This window comes from Acipenser ruthenus, chromosome 33, assembly GCF_902713425.1.
Source record: "Acipenser ruthenus chromosome 33, fAciRut3.2 maternal haplotype, whole genome shotgun sequence".
NCBI lineage: Eukaryota > Metazoa > Chordata > Actinopteri > Acipenseriformes > Acipenseridae > Acipenser > Acipenser ruthenus.
The window spans coordinates 7,763,158-7,779,456 of NC_081221.1; the positions used below are offsets into that span (position 1 = coordinate 7,763,158).

At 42.4% G+C, this 16,299-nt stretch overlaps 1 protein-coding gene across 1 annotated transcript in view; it reads right to left on the minus strand.

Moving 5' to 3' along the window:
- Nucleotides 1-991: 991 nt before the first annotated feature.
- Nucleotides 992-16,299, minus strand: part of LOC117433315 (ceramide synthase 6-like) — a 62,785-nt gene continuing 47,477 nt past the window's right edge. The window contains exons 7-10 of the mRNA XM_059006767.1: nucleotides 14,100-14,228; nucleotides 3,211-3,317; nucleotides 1,896-2,052; nucleotides 992-1,133 (exon numbers count right to left, since the gene is read on the minus strand). Coding sequence (XP_058862750.1) covers nucleotides 1,062-1,133; nucleotides 1,896-2,052; nucleotides 3,211-3,317; nucleotides 14,100-14,228 — 465 coding nt within the window. The 3' untranslated portion in view covers nucleotides 992-1,061. The remainder of the gene's footprint in view (nucleotides 1,134-1,895; nucleotides 2,053-3,210; nucleotides 3,318-14,099; nucleotides 14,229-16,299) is intronic.

Consider the following 16,299-nt stretch of genomic DNA (forward strand, 5'->3'; position numbering starts at 1 on the left):
ATAAATGTGATATCTTGTAACAATTTTAAGATGCCCTGAATAAGGGCGTCTGCTAAGAAATAAATAATAATAACAGTGAAAGTGCTAACCCTCCCTTTAAATTCAGAAATTTGTGTAGGCGATATCTACATATTTCATGGTCTACCAATTTCCCGTGACACCGGCACTGCCTCCGATCTCTCAAGCCTCGATTTTATGGCAATCCAGAGCACAGCTGGACGGGCTACCGATCCCGGAGAACAGAGACCAGCCCTCCTTTTTGGCCAGTAGGGTTCGCTGTTGCACAATGAGGAGAAGGAGTCCCCTGCCTGTTTCCCATCCCCCACCCCCGCGAGCGTCAGAGCCAATGTGACGCCCCCTTCGAGTCCCCAGCAAAGTTCGGCCTCTTTGCACAGCCTGGATGCAAAGTGCCGGGGTCCCCCGAGCTGTGAGACTCACCCTGCGCTCCCAGCCGCAGCGCTTTAACTGGATGAGCCACTCGGGGACCCCGACAAACACTGCTTAACAAGTGTGTAGAACCAGCACGTGTAGCAATTATTATTTCTTTATTTTACTCTCTCTCGTTTTTACTACCTGAACACTCAACCCTGGTCAGCAAAAGCTTCTGGTTTTTATATCATGGTCGAGGGATTGACTGGCCTTAATAACCTAGTTTATCCCTCAACCACCTTCTGCACAGGTTCTCATCTGCTCGGCCAACAGCCAATTTGTCAGTAACTCCTTAGCTGCCGACCACACATTCTCAGGAGATGTAGTCTGGCAGAGGCGAGAAGCAAACATCATCTCTGCCAAACTACATTAAACTAGAACAATAAAACACAAAACAGTATATTTAAATAACAGTAATAACACAAATCAACACAAATAAACACAACAGCAGGGGTATACCGTCACAGTATCCTGTTGCAAGTTTCAATCACTTTTTTTTTTATATATATATATAAAGTGAATACAACATTGATCAAATTATTACATGCAATAGAGTTTTTAATTTAAAAAATATATATATTTTATGGAATGGCTTGGAATTTAGAATGATACAAGAGTCATGTAAAAGGCTCTCAGTGGCTCTGCTTGACTTGTTCAGTCTCTCCCTCTGAGCTTTCCACATCACTGCGATCATCTTTGGAGACCTGAAACATAGAAAACTAATTACTCTAGGGACATATTTTTGAAGTGTGGACTATTTCACTTTTGAAGAAAACCACCGGTTGTGTTACATTTAAATCATGTATGAATCGCTGTTGAGGATTTGTCAAAATATATTTAGTTTATATCCCTCGCATATAACAGATGGCTCAATTCTAAAGTTAAAAAAACAGAACATGCTTTGTTTTATGTTTAATAGTATTTTCCTGGTATTGCAACAATATCAGTTTGTGATTTATGATAAGTTAAAACAGCTTATTATAAAAGTCATCATTTCAGAATGAGCAGCTCTGTTTTGTGGTCCTCTCACCCAAAATGCATAACATAACATCCGTTATACAACAAGCATGACAGTAACATGCATCCCCTGCCACGGCCGTCAATTTTAAAAGTATGATTAAAAAGTTGATGAACATGACATGTATGTTATGTACAGAATAGTACAGAAGTAGTATAGCAGGTGAATGTTTAATCACAATGTGTTAAGTCTTTCTCCAGGGTGAATGTTTAATCACAAACGTGTAAGTGTGGCAAAGACCGGTAGATGAGCGGACAGAAAGCCCATTAATCCCCAGAATCTTATATTCTCAGTAAGTTGAGATAAATAAAGTTAACACCAAGTTTAATGACACCTGGACAATCGGTTTTCAGATATATGGAAAAATGTGTAACCCACAGATGGACGCATGTACACACAGACAGCCACACCCCTATATCAGCAGAATCTGATATGCTGAGTACTGTACCTTGCCCTTGTGCCAAGCTTTAATCATCATAGCAATGATGAGACAGGACCAGTAGATATGCAGAATCAATAGCAAGATGACAATGGTATTGATGAAATACCAGCTGGGGAACGGTCCTATCACTTCCCAGCTCTCATAGTAGATAGACCTGCCAAACCTAATGGGGACAGAAAAGCAATTATATGTAGTGTGGCAAAGTGGGGTGTTATTTACCACAGTACTCAGCAGGTTTTTTCACAGCGGTCATCTAGTGTTGCAGATACACTCAGACAACAGAAATAAGGTCTAAACAGGGCGGGACCAGTGTGTTTATTCAGTTTCAATGTGTCCTGTCATGGGGACACAGAGTCACCAATTGTTAAACAAAAATTACAAAACAAAATAAAACTCTCTCCTTTTTGGAGAACTTACTAGAGCATGCGCATTAAACAATGTGACGTCACTGGAATGGCGAAGAAGGGCGCTAGGACCAGAAATACACTCGTTACAGTTTACATGCAAGTGTCGAATAAAATGTCGCTGCGAGTAAAAAACAAAACGAGCGAGCTTGTCATGTGAGTAAAAACTTCTTAAAAGTTGACTTAAACAGTTTTCCATAGCATTTGTCGGGTGTATTTTCTTATTCGCATAAGTTTTACTGAGCTTAAAAGTTGGATGGAAAAAGGCTTATAGTAAGAAATACCATTGGGACAGGTGTTTCAGGGGGATAGATTAATAGTTACACTACAGTATACCAGCTGTATTCCAGAGTCGTAGTTTGTTATGAAGTGGAAGCTGAAATTCACTGACAGTCGTGTGTGTGAACCGGGGCTGGATACCAAAGAGTAAGCAAGTTGAAATCGCGATCACTGTGTGGAACCCCTAAAATATAGCAAGGAGGGCATGTATTACAGTGTTTTATTTGTGCTTTTGTGCATTTCCATGTATGTCCTCAGTACGCTGCCATCGCTGGTAGTGTCACGTCAGTTTGTTTATAAATAACATCTGCGCGCCTGCAGGCGTGTCTACTAAAACCTCAGTCTCGATCTCCTGCCTGCATAGCAGCAAATCCACTCACACATCTCTACTCTGTTAGAGGGACCATTTACAGATCCTTGACACTTTACCACTGGGGGTGGAATCCACAGTGCCCAGAGATAGATGTATGTGAACCAAAACTCATTTCAACAGTGAAGGCACAGGTGAAATGTTTGTCATTGAATATATTGAGGTTATTTTAGTAATGAAACAAAGAAACAAAGAAAAATACATCAAATAACTGTGATACTTTATACCCATACCAAGTTTTTCGTTACATATTTAAAAGGCTACTTACACAAGGGGTAGAAAACCTAAGCGTGTAGCCATGAAGACTACAGCAAACACCCCGAACAGAGCATTGCAGAGTCTCTGCTGTTTGCAGTAGTTGGCCATCTTCGCAGCCTGTGGATCCAAAACAAAAGAATGTGCTTTAAAATATGTAAATATTATTTAATTCATTGAAATATTAACCTTCCTGGGTTTTCATATGTCTACAAACACACATAATCTAAATAGACTAACATGCACTATTTGATTTTCATAGGCACAAACTCTTTAGAAATCAGTTAAGCAATGATGGAATTCAGATCCGCTGCCTTTAACATCAATTCAATAGACTTCAGCGTCTGAGGCCTGGATTATAACATGTTATAAGGTCTGGGTGTCTTGAAAGAATCAAGGGTCGGCAGCCTTTTAATAGTACTTCGTTTTACTCCAAAGAGTAGATTACTGATTTTTTCAAAAAGAGATGCACACTTGTTAAAGTTAGAGAACACAGGCGGGTTTTCATTTGTAAGTAAATGGTGTTACACACCAGACAAAATCAATAGAACCTATACTTTTGAGAAGTATCTTTCATAGCACAGACGACGTGGGAGTGGTGTGAAATAAATATGATTGAATCCTATTTTTTGCAATTTCTTCACGCGACAATTAGGATTGGCCAATCAGAGAAAAGCTTCAATGCATATGTCCACCAGGGTGAAGCAGTATTCAAAATGACGGTGGAAAAAAAATGATATTTGCCATTGAAAAATACAGAGAGCTTATGACAAAGGTCATCACAATTACAAGATGAAAGAAAAAATATGGGAGTCTGTGGTGGAGTGTAACGCCCTTTTGTTTATTATTTATTTATGACATGTTTATATTACGGCGAAGCGCCACTTATTTGTTATTGTTTTATCATTTTAAAAACCTTGTGAGGATGCGTGACTGATCAGCTAATGATTATTTAACTGGCTGACAGTCGCGCATCCTTACTAAACTCGTGCAGACTATGGCCGAGGGGTAATAATTAATTAATAGCTAGCTAACCCCTCGGCCAGAATATAAAAGCCTGCAGCTATCTGCATAAAAGGGAGAGTGTACAGAGGAGAGTATGGGAGAGCGAGCAAGGAGAGATAGAAAGAAGGTATAGAAACAACTGCTAAGCGTGCTGGTTTTCATCAGCACGATACTTATTTGTTTATTTGTTTAGCCAACGCGCCTTTTTGTTTAGTGTGTTTTGTTCAAATCATTTGTTTTGTTTATTTAATAAAATAGCTGAGCGCCGTAGCGCTCAGTTTCACCACCGCCATTATCTGTTTGGTTTCTGTTTCTGGTCTGTGACGTACCCACTCACACACCACTCAACGACAGCTCGGCCACAGAGTCCGAGAAGACACTCATAATTTACACTTCATGTTGTCGAATATGTACCAGTCTTGATCATAGGTTTGGCAATAGCAATTTTTATAGTTTTAGGGCTGTGTTTGAAGGTTTGGCAGTAAGGATTCAAGGAAATGCATGCACATGGATTAGGGAGTGGTTAACATGTAGAAAACAGAAAGTACTGATTGGAGGAGTGTGACAGTCTGGCTCGCAGTGGTGAGGTTGATGACGTCACGGACCAGGAAGTAACTCAAACCAAAACAGTGGATGGACGGGTGAAGCTGAATGCTGCGGCACTCAGCGTATTTAATAATAAACAAAACAAAAGATTTAACAAAACACAAAACAAAAGGGCACGAGGGCCAAACGAATGAACAAACAAACAAGTAAGTGATGTGCTGGGTAATCCAGCACATTTTAGCAATAGTTTTTTTCAATGTTACTCGCTCTCTCCGCTCCCCGTACTCTCCTCTGTACACCCAACAACAAGTGCAGAGAGCTGCAGGTTTATATACTCTGGCCGAGGGATTAACTAGTTGGTAATTATCTTATTATCCCTCGGCCAGAGTCTGCACGCGTTTGGTAAGGATGCATGACTGTCAGCTAGTTAAATAATCAGTAGCTGATCAGCCATGCATCCTCACGGGGTTTTTAAATATAATAATAAAAGACGCGGCACTTTTACCCACGCCGCAAACAAAAATACAAATAATAATAAATAGGGGCGGGACACTCCGCCACAAGGAGAAACCTGAAAATGAAGCGAGGTAACCAGTGGTGACCCCCAGGGATCAGTATTTGGTCCTCTGCTATTCTTAATCTACATTAATGATTTAGATTCTGGTATAGTAAGCAAACTTGTTAAATTTGCAGAGGACACAAAAATAGGAGGAGTGGCAAACACTGTTGCAGCAGTAAAGGTCATTCAAAATGTTATAGACAGCATTCAGAACTGGGCAGACACATGGCAAATGAAATTTAATAGAGAAAAGTGTAAGGTACTGCACGTAGGCAATAAAAATGTGCATTATAAATATCATATGGGAGATACTGAAAAATGTCTTCATCTAGTCAATGTGGGGAAGTGTGACGAAGTGCCCGCCCCTGTGTGTATTTTCTGTTATATGTTGCGTGTGGTGTGTTAAATGTTGGTGTATAGTCATTGGTACACGGGATATAAACGGGTCTGTGTTTCACGTGTGATTTAAAATTGTATAATTATATTTAGGCACGGGATTGCACTTCACGTGCATTTAAAGTATGTAATAATATGTGAGCACGGGGTTGCACGTAATGAATTCACGTGCTGGGATTCAAGTGAATAATTAATTAGTAATTGAATCCCAGCACAACAGTATATATAGAGACACGTAGCACTCACTCGGGGTTGCGTGTTCGGTGAGTGGAGAACGGGTGTGGAGAAGGAGTAACTAAAAGTGAAAGAAAGTAAATATAAGTTATTTGTACTCACCGTGTTTGTTTGTCTCCGTGCACCGTTTGTTAAGTGTCTGTTCGTTTTTGTTTACCTGTTTATTTTGGCCGCAAGTGCCGTGCCCTGTGTTTTTGTGTTACAACCTTTTTATTTTTGCTGTTCTGTTTATTTATTAAATGCTGAGCGAGACCATTCGCTCAGCTCCACCAAACTCCACCTCTCTCTTGTTGTTTTATTTCCTGGCTCTGGTCTGACGCCACCCACTCCGGCCGTCTTTGTGACAGGAAGCTATAAAAAAGGCCAACAAGATACTCGGATATATTGTGAAAAGTGTTGAATTTAAATCAAGGGAAGTAATGTTAAAACTTTACAATGCATTAGTAAGACCTCATCTAGAATATTGTGTTCAGTTCTGGTCACCTCGTTACAAAAAGGATACTGCTGCTCTAGAAAGAGTGCATAGAAGAGCGACCAGAATTATCCCGGGTTTAAAAGGAATTTAATCTATTCAGTCTTGAACAAAGAAGACTATGCGGTGATCTGATTCAAGCATTCAAAATTCTAAAAGGAATTGACAATGTCGTCCCAGGGGACTTTTTCGACCTGAAAGTAGAAAAAAGGACCAGAGGTCACAAATGGAGATTAGATAAAGGGGCATTCAGAACAGAAAATAGGAGGCACTTTTTTACACAGAGAATTGTGAGGGTCTGCAACCAACTCCCCAGTAATGTTGTTGAAGCTGACACCCTGGGATCCTTCAAGAAGCTGCTTGATGAGATTCTGGGATCAATAAGCTACTAACAACCAAACAAGCAACCTGTGTTAAATTGTAGTGATGCACATAATTTCAGGATAAATTCAGCAGTTCCTGTAGGTTCCCTCTGCTGGGTAGTGCATTTCAAAGCAAAGACTCAACCATGAGCACCAAGGCACCAAGGCACTTTCAAAAGAACTCCGGGACAAAGTTGTTGAAAGGCACAGATCAGGGGATGGGTATAAAAAAATATCAAAGGCCTTGAATATCTCTTGGGGCACGGTCAAGAAGAGTATTAAGAAGTGGAAGGTGTATGGCACCACCAAGACCCTGCCTAGATCAGGCCGTCCCTCCAAACTGGATGATCGAGCAAGAAGGAGACTGATCAGAGAGGCTACCAAGAGGCCAATGGCAACTTTGCAAGAGGTACAGGCTTTTATGGCCAAGACTGGTCAGTGTGTGCATGTGACAACAATATCCCAAGCACTCCACAAATTTGGCCTGTATGGTAGGGTGGCAAGAAGGAAGCCATTACTCAAGAAATCCCCCCTTGAATCCTGTTTGAAGTATACAAAAAAAACACTCAGGAGATTCTGTAGCCATGTGGCAAAAAGTTTTGTGGTCTGACGAAACTAAAATGGAACTTTTTGGCTTAATGCAAAGCGTTATGTTTGGCGCAAACCCAACACAGCACATCACCCAAAGAACACCATCCCTACTGTGAAGCATGGTGGTGGCAGCATCATGTTATTGGGATGCTTCTCATTGGCAGGGACTGAGGCACTTGTCAGGATAGAAGGGAAAATGAATGGAGCAAAGTACAGAGAAGTCCTTGAGGAAAACCTGCTGCCCTCTGTAAGAAAGCTGAAACTGGGACGGAAGTCCACCTTTCAGCATGACAACGACCCAAAGTACACAGCCAAAGCTACACTGGAGTGGCTAAGGAACAAAAAGGTACATGTCCTTGAGTGGCCCAGTCAGAGCCCCGATCTAAATCCAATCCAAAATCTGTGGCATGACTTGAAGATTGCTGTCCATCCACGCTCCCAAGGAACTTGACAGAGCTTGAACAGTTTTGTAAAGAAGAATGGTCAAATATTGCCAAATCTAGGTGTGCAATGTTGGTAGAGACCTACCAGAATGGCTGGAAGCCTATTGTTCTTCAAGAGATTATTATTATTATTATTATTTTCTTTCCTTCCGCCGCAATGGTGAATCTTTAACAGCCCATAAAATGAAAACCGTTGCACAGAGACGTTTGGAATGCTGGTAGATACCTATGGGAAGTTGACCCTGAAGCAAAATGGAGCACGTAGGTCACATGGTTTGGAAGCCATGTTGGATTTTTGCAAAATGTTGTCATTTTCAAAACTCTTCTCCTCCGAAACCACTTATGATAGAGCTCTGAAACTTGCTATACATGTTTATGAATGGTCAATCTTTAAAAGTTATTAAAAGAAAAAGTTTTCGTCAATGGCGGCCATGTTTATGACATCAGAGGTCAAAAGTGAAAGTAGTCGATAACTCCTTATAGAATGCAGATAAGGCCACTGTTACAATGGAACACATATAGGAACCCATATGTGTTCTATCAAAAACATTAATCGCCCGTGCCCTTTGACCTCTCTTATGAGAGGATTATCACTATTGTTATTTCTTATCGTCTGCCAAGGACTTTAACAGCCCATAAAATGAAAACCGCTGCACGAAATCGCTCCCAGTTTGGTATGGTGGTACATGACTATGGCTAGTTGACCCTGAAAATGGAGCGAATAGGTCACATGGTTTGGCAGCCATATTGGATTTTGTATTTTTGGTAACTCATTTTGAAGACACTAAAACAACAAAAAACATTCCTGCTATTGCCCTCAAACTTCTCACATATGTTGAGGAGGGGTGTACAATTACACATATCAAGTGACATGACACGTAGCAGCCATTTTTGATTTATACATTTTAGCTTTAAAATTCAACTCCTCCAGAACCGCTGGACAGATTGAGCTGAAATTTTCCAGGGATCTTATTAAACATGAGAGCATCAAAAGTTATTCAAATGGTGAGTTTTCGTCAATCCAAGATGGCCAACATGGACCAATGTTGCTTATAACTCCGTAGAGAGTGCAGATAGGGTCATGGTTACTATGTAAGACATATAGTAAGCCATACATGCTCTATGAAAATATGTCCATGCCAGTGACCCCTGGCCTCTCCTAAAGTTCAAATGCAAAACTTGATTATAACTCCTTATAGAGTGCACATAGGGCCATAGTTACTATGGAACACTTATAGCAACCCATGTTTGCTCTATAAAATAATGTTAGCCTGTGACCTCTGACCTTTCCTAATGGTCAAATGGCTTATTACTCATTAGATAGTGCAGAAAGGGCCATGTTTACTATGGAACACGCTTCGCTAGTACCTTGGAAACCTTATAGTTGCTGGCAACTCTAGTTACACTTCTAACTTTAAAGTCTGTTTCAAAGCTATTTTCAAAATGTCCGCTCTAGTGCACCTTACAGAGACTAGGGTGTGTGAAGTATGCATCAGTTGCAGAGTCACTTACAATTACATCTCACCTGAAAGACAGAGCAGAAGGAGGTTAAGTGATTTGCTCTGGGTCACACAATGAGTCAGTGGCTGAGGTGGGATTTGAACCGGGGACCTCCTGGTTACAAGCCCTTTTCTTTAACCACTGGACCACACAGCCTCCTATCTGTCTTCTAAATCACTGCAGGATCTGTCTTCTAAATAACAAGTGCTCTGGCTTTTCTATTCTGGACCATCATTATTGCTGTGTCACCTGTTTGACAATGTGGGCCTTACATTATTAGTGCATGTGAGAGGGGAGGGGTTTGGACTGACCGTCAGGTGCATGTGGGAGCCTGTAGGGGGGTTCGTATTCTTGTGGTATTCCTACGCTGTTGTTCCTTTGGATTACACATCTGTGTGTGTTGTATGAAGACAGGGCACAATACTATTGTTGGTAGAGTGCCCCGAACTATAACAAAAACACCTGCCAACCAAGCTCACCCTAATAAATCTGGGCACCTGTGCTGGCGTTTCATATTGGAACTATGTGTCTGTCTTGTGTCTTCCCACACCCTACCACACGTGGTTTAACAAGTGGGATAACTGAAAAAAAAACCCATCAGAATGGATGCAATGCAGTTTGCAGAGATGATGGCCTTTCTGCGCCAGACACCTTCCTTTCTCCCCCCTTCCTTTCCAGTTTAAATGCTTCTGCACCGCCTAAAGGATCCTTTCTCCGAGTAGATTGGTTCAATTTCTGTTTAAGTGCAGTCCGTCCCACCTGTATAGATAGTCCTTGTTGTAGAAAGTGCTCCAATGTTCAAAGAAAGGTGAAGCCTTCCTGTGTGCACCACGATTTCAGCCATGCATTTTGATTTTGTATTTCCAGCTGTCCATATGGTCCTTTGCAAGGCATACACAATTGTTGGGATGGGTTAACATTAACTCTGCAAATGTCCATGATAGTCTCAGTGCGCTGACGCACTTAGCCAGCTTGTTTACTATGAACGCCCATTATCTGATACCTGATACCATGTATGACTATTCATGAAATACGCCTTTTTTTTTTTTTTTTTTCCCGACTTGTCTCGGCTCCTGTTGCTACCACTAGGCAATTGAATGGTTTTCTCGGCTTTTTCCGGAGAAAAAACGACTAAACACCCATTTATTGCGTTGCTATAATGATGTCGGACCCAGTCCGACAAAGGACCTGTGAGGAATAATTGCAATGTCGGACCCAGTCCGACAATGGAACGCAAAGGGTTAAATGTATACGTGGGGATATTCGCACCTACCCTAAGGTATGGATAACATTACAAATTCGCACTAAAACAACACGCATACAGGTAGGATTGGTTCCTCAGTTGCCATTTTGGGGCGGGACTGCCCGCAGTTCAATGATTGGGTAGTGGCTGTGGTTGCCCCGCCTTCCCCATTGGCAGAGAAGGAGGAAGTAATTGGAGATATCTTTCCCTTCCGCGACCCGGCTTGGTTTTGTCACAGATTTAAACCCCGTAAAACAAAAAGGGAACGCCGGGCCGCTAAGAATGAGGGTTGGCAATGGAGGGAGTCCATGACCTGCTGTATCGGGTTGATAAATTGCACCAGACCGGGGAGGTGCGTCGCCAGTTGCTTGTCCCTAAGCCTTTTAAGGAAGATTTATTGCATTTGGCTCACAGTTCCCCTGTCTGGTCACTTGGGTAGGGACAAAACTAAAGCAAGACTTGAGGCACGGTTCAATTGGCTGGGGTTGGATGGCGACATGAGGCGGTTTTGTGAGCAGTGCCCAGAGTGCCAACGTGCCAGCCCCAGAGCCGTGCCACGAGGGATGTGGGAGGAACAGCAGGACAATTCGACCAATACGGTCCGGTATGTGTTGGATCTGCGCAGATGTCTTGAGTCTATAGGTCAATGGGCTCGTGACAATCAGCAGCAGTCACAACACAGGCAAGAGACCAATTACAATAGAGGGGCCCGTTTGCGCACATTTCAGCCGGGAGATAAAGTGCTTTTATTATTACCCAGCTCTGAGTCTAAACTCCTGGCAAAGTGGCAAGGACCCTTTGAGGTTACATGCCGGGTTGGTATGGTGGATTACGAGGTCTGCCAGCTGGGACGAAGGAGGGAAAAGCACATTTATCATGTGAACCTCCTGAAGCCTTGGGTGCAACGGGAGACATTAGCAACACCCACAGATGACGTCATTGATTTGGGACCTGATCTTTCTGTCTTGGCAAGGATGGGGTCGGTTCAGGTTGGTAATAATCTGACACCAAGACAGAAACGTGAGGTTCACAATCTGATGGCTGCTTTTCCTGACGTGTTCTCTCCAGTCCCGGGTAGCCCATCATCATATTGAAATTGAGCCGTAGACACGAGTTTGTCAAAGGCCATACTGCATACCTGAACGTAAAAGGCAGGTAGTGAAAGCGGAGATTGAGGAAATGCTCAAGCTGGGGGTAATAGAAGAGTCCCAAAGTGACTGGAATAGTCCAATCGTTTTAGTAGATAAGCCAGATGGGTCGACACGATTTTGCATTGATTTTAGGAGAGTCAATGGAAAATCAAAGTTTGATGCTTATCCCATGCCCTGGGTAGATGAATTGCTGGAGCGTCTAGGCACGGCTCACTTTATGACGACACTGGATTTAACAAAGGGTTACTGGCAGATATCACTGACCCTAGAATCACAGGAGAGAACAGCGTTTTCGACTCCCTTCGGGTTATACCAGTTTACTACCGTGCCCTTTGGGTTGCATGGAGTGCCGGCCACTTTCCAGCGGATGATGGATCGCATTTTGCGGCCCCATCAGCAGTACGTCGATGCTTACATAGATGACGTGGTTATCCACTGTGAGGACTGGCCGAGTCATCTGTGTAAGGTAGCGACAGTGCTGCAATCCTTGCGGGAGGCCGGGCTCACTGCTAACCCAAAGAAGTGTGCAATTGGGAAGAGTGAGTCTGAGTATTTGGGGTATCGGGTAGGAGACGGCCAGATCAGACCGCTTGTTGCAAAGGTGAAAGCCTTGGCTGACTGGCCGACTCCTACCACAAAAACCCAGGTGCGCTCTTTCTTGGGACGGGCAGGATATTATCGTAACATCCCAAACTTTGCTACTCTCGCCGCTCCCTTGACAGACCTAACCCGGAAGGCTGCCCCAAATACGGTCCAGTGGACGGAGCCGTGTCAGAGGGCCTTTATCGCCTTGAAGAGGAGGCTGTATAGCAAGCCAGTGCTGTGCAGTACGGACTTTAGTCGGAGGTTTACCCTACAGACGGATGCATCTGAGACAGGTCTCGGAGCAGTGTTGTCTCAGGAGGTGCGGGGAAGCGAGCACCCGGTCCTGTATATCAGCAGGAAGCTCCTTCCCCGCGAGAAGAACTACAGTACCATCGAGAAGGAGTGTCTCGCAATAAAATGGGCAGTCGAGTCACTCCGGTACTACCTCCTGGGGTGGCACTTCACCCTCATCACAGATCATGCCCCCTTGGCATGGCTCCACTGAATAAAAGATAACAATGCCCATATCACACGGTGGTACCTGGCACTGCAGCCCTATGCCTTCAGGGTTGTCCACCGAGCAGGGAAACTGCACCAAAACGCAGATTTTTTCTCTCGAGAAGGCATAGAGGTGTAGGATTTTCGAATGGACCGGTGATGCCATTCTGAAGGGGAGGATATGTGAGAGGGGAGGGATTTGGACTGACCCTCAGGTGCATGCAGGAGCTTATAGGGGGTTCGTATTCTCCGTGTATTCCCACGGTGTCAGGCAATGTTTTGTTGACAGGCTTGGGGGGGGGGGGGGGGGGACTACACAGGGTGAATGAATTAATAAAAAGGTGCTGTTTTGTATCATCTCTGGCTCATACAGGAAACATAGTGGAGCGTGACTTCACGGCCGAATCCTGAACAGTCAGAGAGAGAGACAGAGTGGCAATTCAGCGTGAGGCTTACAGACCCGGAGTGCAAGCAAGCCACACGGGTTTATTTACTGTGAGACTGTTTTTAGTTAGTGAGTTTAGTGGGACTGAGCCGTCCCACAGTGTATGAGAGGGTGCAGAACAGTGCCTGTTCCTCGGGGCTTCCACCAAAACCCGCACACTTTATTTTGTAGTTTTTCCTTAAAGTATTTTGTTTTCCTTTTTCCTTTCATCTTTTCACTTATTGTTCCTTTGGATTAAACATATGTGTGTGTTGTATGAAGACGGGGCACAATACCATTGTTGGTAGAGTGCCCCTAACTATAACGAAAACACCTGCCAACCAAGCTCATCCTAATAAATCTGGGCGCCTGTGCCGGCGTTTCATATTTGAACTGTGTGACTGTCTTGTGTCTTCCCACACCCTACCACAGTGCACTAGAGCAAACATTTTGAAAAGAGTTTTGAAACAGACTTTAAAGTTAAGTGTAAAACACTGTCAAGATGTTAACAAAGAAACAAAAAATGACAGGTGTTATGTAAACAGTTGTAGCAACACATGGGTCGTGCAACGCTGTATTTCTCGGAACCCCGCTACTTACTCTAAGTTTGGTTGTTTATTACTCATTTTGTAACTTACTCTAAGTTTGGTTGTTTATTACTCATTTTGTAACTTGAATGTCTTTTAGTTTGAGTATTTTACACCTTAGTACAAGTTTATAATGATTTGTAGGAGCTTCTAAGTTTTAAAGCAATTCTTATATTACGTTCTTCCTCTGTAACTGTTTTAAAATGGACATTTCTAGGTTATCAACATATATATTTCTACTTTATCAACCTGTGTATTTCTAGTCCCCAGGATGACACAAACATCATCTATATCTACTTCTCTTACCTCCAAAAACACGTCTGCTATATCATGAAGGTACACGCAAATACTTGCGATTCGTGTCATATTGGTAATATAGCAATATACAAATACTGAAATGGAGATTAGATGATGAACAAACATAACTAGGAAGTCCTGTGAAAGAAAATGAAGCAAGAATTTATACAGGGGTTAAGTCTTAAAACAGTAATGTTATCATACTTTATCTGCTATTTATTCTTTCAGCTTCTTCCTTCTTCAGACAGCACGGTAGAAAATAGCTAGATAGACTGATGAAAACAATATATATTGTTTACTAATACTACATGGATGTGTAAAACAAAAAAGTATACACAGTACTGTATTGTACAAATAGTACTACAACAGCGTACTATCAATATCCTTAAAAACAGTAAACAAACTTGGTATACAGTACTTACATTTAATACAGAAGCATCATTTTAAAAGAAGTAGTTGTCCAATGTTGTTTTTTTTTTTTACGATTCGCCACCTCCAGCTGTAAATCACTCTCAATTTTGCGTGCAGCTTCTTAATCAATTTCAAAATGCAGGATACAACAGATTTTGAGATGCTATCCGTACTTGTTTTGCACCGGGTTCACGTAGTGCCTCCAGAGTCCAAACTTTATCGGTTAGAAAGGTCAAGTTTTGAAACCATGATGACAGATGACAAAGAGTACTACAACAACGTACTATCAATGTTGTTGAAGTTGACACCCTGGGATCCTTCAAGAAGCTGCTTGATGAGATTCTGGGATCAATAAGCTACTAACAACCAAACGAGCAAGATGGGCTGAATGGCCTCCTCTCGTTTGTAAACTTATGTTCTTACGTTCTTATGACAATCAGACTCAAAAAATATACAGCTGCATTATGAAAACTGATCCATAAATAGACATTGCGATGCGTCCGCTTGATGTATTCGTGTGCCGTAGCCATAGAAATTGTAAACTAGGGGGCTCCCGAATGGCGCATCCAGTAAAAGCACTTGCGTAGAGTGCAGGATGCGTCCTATAGTCCAGGCTATTCCTTTGCCGACCGAGGACGAGAGCTCCCAGGGGGCGGCGCTCAATTGGCCGAGCGTCTCCCGAGGGGAGGGAGGGTTAGGTCGGCCTGGGTGTCCTCAGCTCACCGCGACCCCTGTAGTAGGGGTGGTAGCGGTGAGCTGAGCATAATAAAATAATTGACCATTCCAAATTGGGAGAAAATAATAAAAATAATTGTCAACGACTAAATTTATATAAAAAAAATTAAAATAAAATAAATTGTAAAACAAAGTTGTCATTAAGTTGCAGGCAGTTGCTAATCCATTAACATTAAAGTCTATGGGATGGGATTGGTTCCCGTGAAAATGTTGTTAATAACCGAAAGTTCTCTTTATCAGGGTTGCTAATAACCAGCATCTACTGTGTGTGTGTGTGTATATATATATATATATATATATATATATATATATATATATATATATATATAGTAACAAAGTGCCCCTTTAATTATTATTGAACTTATTAAGGCGTCAGCCCTCACAAACACTGACTTCTTTAAATATAGGTGAACTTCAAACGCTGTAGTGTGTCTTTATTCTTTTCAAACGCTGTAGCGTGTATTCTTTCCAAACACCGTAGCGTGTTCAATTTGCAGATGACACAAAAATAGGAGTACTGCACGCAGGCAATAAAAATGTGCATTATAAATATCATATGGGAGATACTGAAATTGAAGAAGGAATCTATGACCTAGGAGTTTATGTTGACTCAGAAATGTCTTTATCTAGATAATGTGGGGAAGCTATAAAAAAGGCCAACAAGATGCTCGGATATATTGTGAGAAGTGTTGAATTTAAATCAAGGGAAGTAATGTTAAAACTTTACAATGCATTAGTAAGACCTCACCTAGAATATTGTGTTCAGTTCTGGTCACCTCGTTACAAAAAGGATATTGCTGCTCTAGAAAGAGTGCAAAGAAGTGCAACCAGAATTATCCCGGGTTTAAAAGGCTTGTCGTATGCAGACAGGCTAAAAGAATTGAATCTATTCAGTCTTGAATACATTCAATTCCCTGGTGGCAGAGGCGGGAACGGCGGCCCCTCAGGAACAGTAGGCAGACCCTTGGGAACAGCAGGCGGAGACGGCGGACCATCAGGAACAGCAGATGGAACCTCGGGAACAGCAGGCAGAGACGGCGACCACTCCAGCAACGGCAGTTCC